We start from the raw sequence: 7,342 nt of genomic DNA, 5'->3' as shown, positions 1-7,342 counted from the left end.
CCCATAGAACTCGGTTACCAAAGCTTATCTCTCAAGTTTAAGTTTAATAATACAACTGTTGTCACTTTAACTGGTTTTAGTGTATAATCCTGGGGCATTAATTATATACACTACGTTGTGCTGCTGACAGAGGGGAGGAAAGAGTTCATGTGAAATTTCAAAATCGGATTTCAGGTTTCATGGTTTGGAAGTCCAAAATGCCACAGCCCCTCGCCCTTGTGGTAAAAATTCCTTTTTTTTTTTCTGGGGTAAAGTTTAACCTTCACCCCGGAAGGTGAAGAACCACTGCGTTGAGCCAGGCTACTCCCGATTTCAGTGACAGGAAACGCCCTGCGGTGCCCTTGGGACCTGTGGGATTGATGAGGAATTCAAAGGCAATTGGAAACCTCAGCCTCGGCATCAAGCCTGTCAGGTTGCCGCCATGGTCGGTCAGGTTGTCACCGTGGTGGCTTGCATGCTGCTGTGAGCCTGGAAGCATTGCCACTGGGATGGAAGCTGCTAACAGCGTCACCCCGGGCTTCAGTAGCACTTATGAAGAAGAAAGGCCTGGTGATCTTCTGAAATTGCTCCGTGAAAAGTGCTACGGATCAGAACAGAACCCCGCCTGGCTCACGTGTATCAGACACACCGGTAGGAGAGCTCGGTCGCTGGAGGGGGACATCGTGCTTGGTAACCGCAATGCCACAGAGGGTGGGGGGGTCCCTCACTATGAACATGAGCGTGCCAGCGATCATGGGGGTGACTGGGGTCATGCAGTGTTTGGCTCTGTTGTACAGAAGGTAGAGCTGACTCCACAGTGGCTAGCTAGTGCTGCGCCAGGCTCTTGTGTTCTCACACCCCGGCCCCACAGCCCTCAGCGCCTGGGAGGCCAGCCCGAGAGAAAGATAGAGAGGCAATGCCCTCCCAGCCAGCAGGAGCCAGAGTCGGAGGCACTCTGGTGGTCATGGGCTGACACCACAGCAGCCAGTCCTCAGACTGTGTCTCCCACAACAGCAGGTGGACGCTTGTGGGCCCGGCATCTTCCCTGAGCTCCGTTTGGATCACTCGCTGATTCTATAGAGCAGACAAGACAATGGGAGCAGGCTGGGCCATTGGCATTTGTCTCAAGCAGGAAGAAATGACCCAAACTGCATTTGGTGATCCCACTGTTTGATCCCAACAGGGAACTCTTCCCCAACCAGGAACCCAGGAATCGAATCCAACAGGTGCCCAGCCTCCTTTCCGAAGCGCCTGCCCTCAGCCTGGAGTCTAGCCCTTTCTGCCGTGGCCAGTTCTCAGAGGGATGTGGAGTTCTCAGACTGTTCCAGGCAAGCAGGGTGAGGGGTGTGGAAACCTCACAAGGCCTGGCTCCAGACGGACTACGGACTCAGGACATGCCTGTGCTGGGAGAACTCAAAAGGGAGGAGGGGTGAGGCACTGGAGAAGGAGGGGTTGGGTGGCGTTTCTGCTGGCACTGTTCTCCGTTGACGAAACGGGAGCTATGGGGACGAAACCCTGGTCCTCAAGGGCTGCGCTGTGAGGTGCAGGTAGACCATCGTCTGTAGGGCAGTTTTGAACATGGAGACCACTGGCACTCCATGTCATGGTGACCCTGTGTGTCAGTTGTGTGTTCCACAGTGTTTTCAATGGCTGGCATTTGTCACTGGATCCCAGGCCGAGCTTCCATGGCACCTATGGATGGACTCGTGGTTAGCAGCCATGTCAAAGAAGGCAATGTGGTAGAGCCCGTGCGCGGGGCAACTTTGCATGAGACCTTGCCAAACATTGATGCCAATATAAGGGCCAAGGGCTAAAAGGATGGCTTCTGTGCTCGGGTTCTACGGTGGAACGCTTACGTCCTACTTGATTAGCGTGACCCCCAGAGAGATGTGAGTGCAGAGGGGCACCACCCCAAGGGTGCATCACCAAGCTACCCTCTGAGAAGCCAGCCAGGTCGATGGTGACGGAGGCAAGTGCTATCCCCTTCGGTTTCTCATTGGTGAAAAGTTGGTACTCTGTGTGTGTGGGTGGCGGGGGGGGGGGGGGGCGGGGGGGCTCCATTCACCAAACTTTAAGGTTGCAGGAAGCAATAGGGGACGTTGGTTGAAGTCCACGGATCTGGTCACTGCTGAGGCTGCAGGAACCATGTAGATCAACTGTCTTCAGTGAGCACATGAGTAGCTGTCAGGTGGCCACTAGAGATATCCCCAGCAGTCTGAGCGAGCTGTGCTTTTGACCGATTATTCAAAATTATATAGGGTATAACCCCAGCACACACACACACACACACACGAATCCTAAAGCCTGCAGATAAAGTACGTCCAGCAGTGCCCAGCAGGTGGCCCATCTATACTGCTATCCCGGGCTCCTGCTGCCTGGTGGTCTTAGTTACCTGCTGCTGCTCTTACACAACAATGTAGGAAGTGAGAAGGCTGAGGTCGGGGGCCAGCTCTAAGGGGTGGGGTTCTTGTTGTCTCTGTCGTCTCCTCTGAGCTTCTGGGGGACCCCCGTGCCCCTGCTGCTCACTGCTCACTGCCCTGCTCGGTCATAGTCAACCTCCAAGGAGCTTGACTCACATCCTCTGGTCTGTCTCAGTAACCTAACAGACCACCCATTTCCAAATAGGGTTACAGGCATGTGGGGCTATATAAACATAGCGGTTACGATTTACATCGTGTTTGGGGAAGGCATGCCAAGCAGCCACACAGCCGTTCCTTAGTGTCCCATCTGCTACGGAGCCAACACTGCGCTTGGCACCTCAGCTCTGGGGCAGAGAGGAGACAAGACACACGCTGTCAGCCCTACACACATGCCCAGTGCTGGACTCAGATTCCTGTGTCCCAGTTTCCTCCTCTATGCAATCGCGATCATACAGCCTCATTCACAGTGGAGAAGTTGAGAGCACGGGCTATTAGCTTTTGTTAAGAATCAGCATTATTAGCTACTGAGCCGGCTCCCATCCCATAGCAACCACTGTGAGTTTAGCGTTTGCACGGGCGGATTTTTCAGAAGTGGACCGTCAGGCCTTTCTTCCTCGTTCTCTTAGGTAGACCAGGAACGGGGGGTTGTCCTTCTCCATGCCTCAAAGACCCCTCCATGAGGTTGCTGCAGAGAACCAGACAAGCCTCAGCCAGTCAGAGAGAGTACTGGGCATGCACCAATTCAAGCCCCGGCCAGGTGGGCGGTCCACCTGGGTGACCCAAACTAGGCCCAGGTGGGCTTCATTCAGCCAATGGGGTCAACCAATACCTTCGACCATGCCTCTCAGCCCAAGGCCCCAAATACTGGGACCTCGAGACTGCCCCGCCCTTCTGCGTCTTCTCTGACCTCAGCTTGGCTGTGCCTCCATCTCTCTGGTCTCAGGTCACCACGTGTGGGTGCGCAGTCCCGAAAAGTTGCCCGTGTCCAGTGACTGTAAAAGCTGAAACTTTGTCCGTCCTTTATAAAAACTCACTTGGATCACAAACCAGGCTCCGGTGTGGATCCTTTCTCATACAAAGCCAAGAACCAGGGTATTTCCCACCTGAGAAGCTAACAGTTCACTGAGTCAGGAAGCCCCATGGAAACCCTTTCAGCATTCCCCCCAGACCCCACAGGCCGCGGGACACGAGGCGCACTGGGCAGGACTCCAACCCGAGTCCGTGACTGTGCGAGTCCCTGAGTCACCCTTTATTTCCCCTGTGCCTGCAGGCAGAGGGTCTTGTGGAGAACTAGCCAGACAATCAACCAGCCAGTGGTCCTCAAAGATCCCATCTCACGGTGACGCCGGGTGTCAAGGCAGAAGCATGTTCGGGAGGCTTTCCAGCGCCTGTGACTTGGCGGAAGTAGCTCTCCGGGGATTTACAAGGTGCCCGAGTGGGTTCAAAGCCACTGGATTGGCAGTGGAGCGCTGGCACCACCCGGGCCACAGGGCTACCCAGCCCCAGCCCCACTTCTGAGTCTGGGGCTCCAAGGAACAGCACAGCAGACAGCATGCGGTCTCGGGCCTTTATTCGGGTAGGAGCAGAGCATATGCAGTCTGTCTGACAGGCACAGTGCGTGGCGCCCCAACTCCCCCCTCCCTCGGGAAGCTAGGCCGGAGAGGAAGGAGAGCCCCTCTGGGGGAAGCCACTCCAAGAGGGGGTGCACCAGCAGTGGGCGGACCCCGGCCTCTGCCCCAGTCGTGGCCAGGGAGGGAAGAAATACATGTGGGGATTAACCGGATCCAAAGAACTCCAAGCTAAATACAGACAAAGGAGGAAACATGGGGGGGGGGGGGGCGGAGGCTGCTTCTAGCTCTTTCCACCAAGTGGGAAAGGAGAGAGAGCAAAGCTTTAAAGGAAAACCAAAATACAGCCGTTCAGTCTTAGTGTTTTGTGCAATTTTAAAAAAACAACAAAATAAATATAACTTAAAACCTTCTTATATGACACTCAAAAGCAAGTCTGGCAGAGCCGTCAAGGACACCTGCTGTCCTCAGGACGAGTTAGTACTGGGCTCCTTGGGGCCCCGAGCAAGACAGTGAGGGCAGGGCAGGAGGGCCTGGCATGGGCAGGGTATCCCCCTACCCGGAGCCATTGCTCCCTGGGGAGACCCATGGGGGAGGTGCTGGATGTCAGAGCAGGGTCTGGGTTGGAATGGGTTGCAAGAGGGTATACGAGGGAGATAACTAGCATGGTAGATACATTTTTAAAATAATCTAAATTAATAGGATGGCCCTACAAAGGTATCACTTTATATACCACCTTCATATACACACACAGTCCAAAGCAAAATGTTGCCAGGAGGAGGCCCCGCCCCCGCCCCTGATCCCCGGACCTCCTAAAACTCAATGCACATTGCAAGTAGCATTGTCTGCAAACACCAGGCGCCAGGGCTAAGAAAACGTGTCCTCTAAGTTCCCTTAGCTGGTCCCCTCATTATTTTGTTCCTCTCATTCATTTGCTTTAGCAGATCTTTTTCCTAGGCAACAAAGGTAGCCTTTGGAAGCCAGGGCCATAGAATCTTTATGTCTGAATCAACCACAGAGTCTCTGCAGCTGGCTGAGCACAGACTCAGGGTCCCTCCACATGCACAGGGAGGGGCCCGACTGCAGCTTGCAACCGGAGCCCCCCCTCCTTCAAGGAGGATCGCCTGCCCCCAGAGCCCAGCCCCCCAAGCTCTGCACGCTCAGCTAAGCACACTGGGCTATGTATGACTTTGGGCCAAAGGGGCCCACGACTATTCTGAGCAAGAGCTGGGAAGTTCAAAAGTGGCTTCCTTTTCTGAAAGGTGTACTTCCCCCTCCTTGCTGCGTCCCACCTCCCTGTCCTCCCATCAGCCACTCGCCTCACAGGAAAGGGAAAATGTGTCATGTGGGGAAGTCAAGGTTCCCCCTCTGCGAGCCTGGGGTGATGGGATGGGTGTCCCAGGAACCACCCCCTCTGGCCACACCTCCTGAAGCAGCTTCCTGCCCTGCCCCCCACGCCACACAGCTGGCAGCCCCTGGGTGTCTGCAAGCCCTGTGGATCTGGGGGTGCCTCTCCAAAGAGCGACAGGGTCAAGAGCGCCTTTCTTAGAACTTCATGCAAGTCTTACATTCTCCCAAATAATGTAGACTTGGCCTTACAATTAAAATAAGGTTCAAAGTTAAGTTCCCCGCCAATCTTTGGGAGCGAGTCCCCTCTTCCCCGCCCCGACCCCACTAGGGAAACATGGGTCTCAGCGCTTTGGGGCTGCAATATGTGCCGGGGACCACCGGCTTCTCACAGCCCAGGGGCAGACCCCTCCCTGGGGATTGGACTCTGAAGGGGCGTGGAGGCGGGGCGAGGGCAAGGGTCTCCTCCTGGCCTAGAATCTTCACTGCGGGCTGTCGCCCTCATCTCGCCCTATGTCTGCCCCTACCCTCCACCAGCCCTCTGGACCTTGCCACAGGGCTGGCAGCCATGCCTGGGCGCCCCACTGAGCCCACGGGCAGTGGCCACAGATGGAATGCGACAGCTCCTGCCACCTCATTCTGGGAGGCCTGGGTTGGAGAGCATCCATCCCGCTTTTGTCCTCCTGGATCAGGTCCCAAACTGGGGGCTTTCGGCCCAGAATGGGTGAGCTTCCTGCTGAGGCCAATTCGAGTTTTCTTGTCGATGGGATGGTACCTTCCCCCTGGTCAATGAAAGGCTCCCTGAAAGGTCTTGTGTCCCCATGATCAGAAGGCCTGGCTCCGTGAACCTCACACTGTAAGGCGGCAGCACAAAGGGACTGCAATAGCAACACTGGTCACCAGGGGGAAGCAGGCCCCACAGTTCAGCCCAGCAGGCCGGCTTGCCCCAGGGCCACCAAGAGGCATCCCCAGCGAGTCTTCCCTGGGGCTCTAACAGGAGGCTGAGCCCACGATCCCATGTACAAAGAACCACGAGAGCCCGACATCCAAGCCCTCCCGTTAGGAACATCCCTAGGAAGCCTCATCTCTTCCCCTCTTCTATACAGCACAGTTTGGGAGGGTCAGTTATGTGATTAATCCCGGAAGGGAGGGAGAGAGAGAGAGAGAGAGAGAGAGAGAGAGAGAGAGAGAGAGAGAGAGAGAGAGAGAGAGAGAGAGAGAGAGAAAGATGAGGCTGTGGCGGTGGCGGGTGCACTCAGGCTTGTGGATCTTCCATTCCCGTCAGGATGTCAATCAGGTTGTTCAGCCCCGAGAGGTAGCCGTCCTCCCGGTTCCCCTCCTGCCAAGGAACATCATGCTGCAGGGTCTGGCCCTCGGGCAGCGGGGTGGTCTTCCCAAAGTCAATCATCCACACCTTGGCCTGCTCTTTCTTGTCATGGATGAAGAGGAGGGAGCTGCCGATGACCTGGAGGGCAAGGGCACCAGTGAGTGAGAGGGTAGGTGAGCCCCCTACCCTTCCTGTCTTGCTGAGAGAAGGTGGGGAAGACTTGGCCTGGAGGAACAAATGACCGGTAGCTGATTCGGCCTTGGGGTCCCAGGGTCAGCACCTCCACAGCCCCGCAAGTGACAGGCCAAGCAGGGACACCTGAGTCCATAAAGGGGTACCCCTTTCTTTGAGGATGGTGGCAGTGAGGGAGCCTGGGTGGGCAGACCTCACCACCCTGCCTGCCTGCACACTTTCCACGACTTTGAAACAAACCCAGCCTGTAAGGGGTTTCTTTTTCCCCTCCCAGGGCAGTGGTCTCAAAACTCCTTAAGTGACTGTGCACAGTGCAAGGGGAGATGTTGCCAAGCTGCCCAAAAGGAAGACACAGCACCAGCAGGAGGGCTGAGGCCCTGGTCACAACCCTCCCCCCAACACACACACGCACACACACACACCAGGAAAAGCCTCTCAGCAGGGTCCTCCTGCTGGCTGGGATGGAGATTATATATATATATATATATATATATATATATATATATATA

The 7,342-nt window shown here is 55.6% G+C and overlaps 1 protein-coding gene across 1 annotated transcript in view; it reads right to left on the bottom strand.

Moving 5' to 3' along the window:
* Positions 1-4,317: 4,317 nt before the first annotated feature.
* The window catches only part of ITPKB (inositol-trisphosphate 3-kinase B), a 107,501-nt gene continuing 104,476 nt past the window's right edge, over positions 4,318-7,342 (bottom strand). The window contains exon 8 of the mRNA XM_075531538.1: positions 4,318-6,779. Coding sequence (XP_075387653.1) covers positions 6,570-6,779 — 210 coding nt within the window. The 3' untranslated portion in view covers positions 4,318-6,569. The remainder of the gene's footprint in view (positions 6,780-7,342) is intronic.

Source organism: Tenrec ecaudatus, chromosome 1 (assembly GCF_050624435.1).
Source record: "Tenrec ecaudatus isolate mTenEca1 chromosome 1, mTenEca1.hap1, whole genome shotgun sequence".
NCBI classification, from domain to species: domain Eukaryota; kingdom Metazoa; phylum Chordata; class Mammalia; order Afrosoricida; family Tenrecidae; genus Tenrec; species Tenrec ecaudatus.
This window is presented reverse-complemented; position numbering and strand designations above follow the sequence as displayed.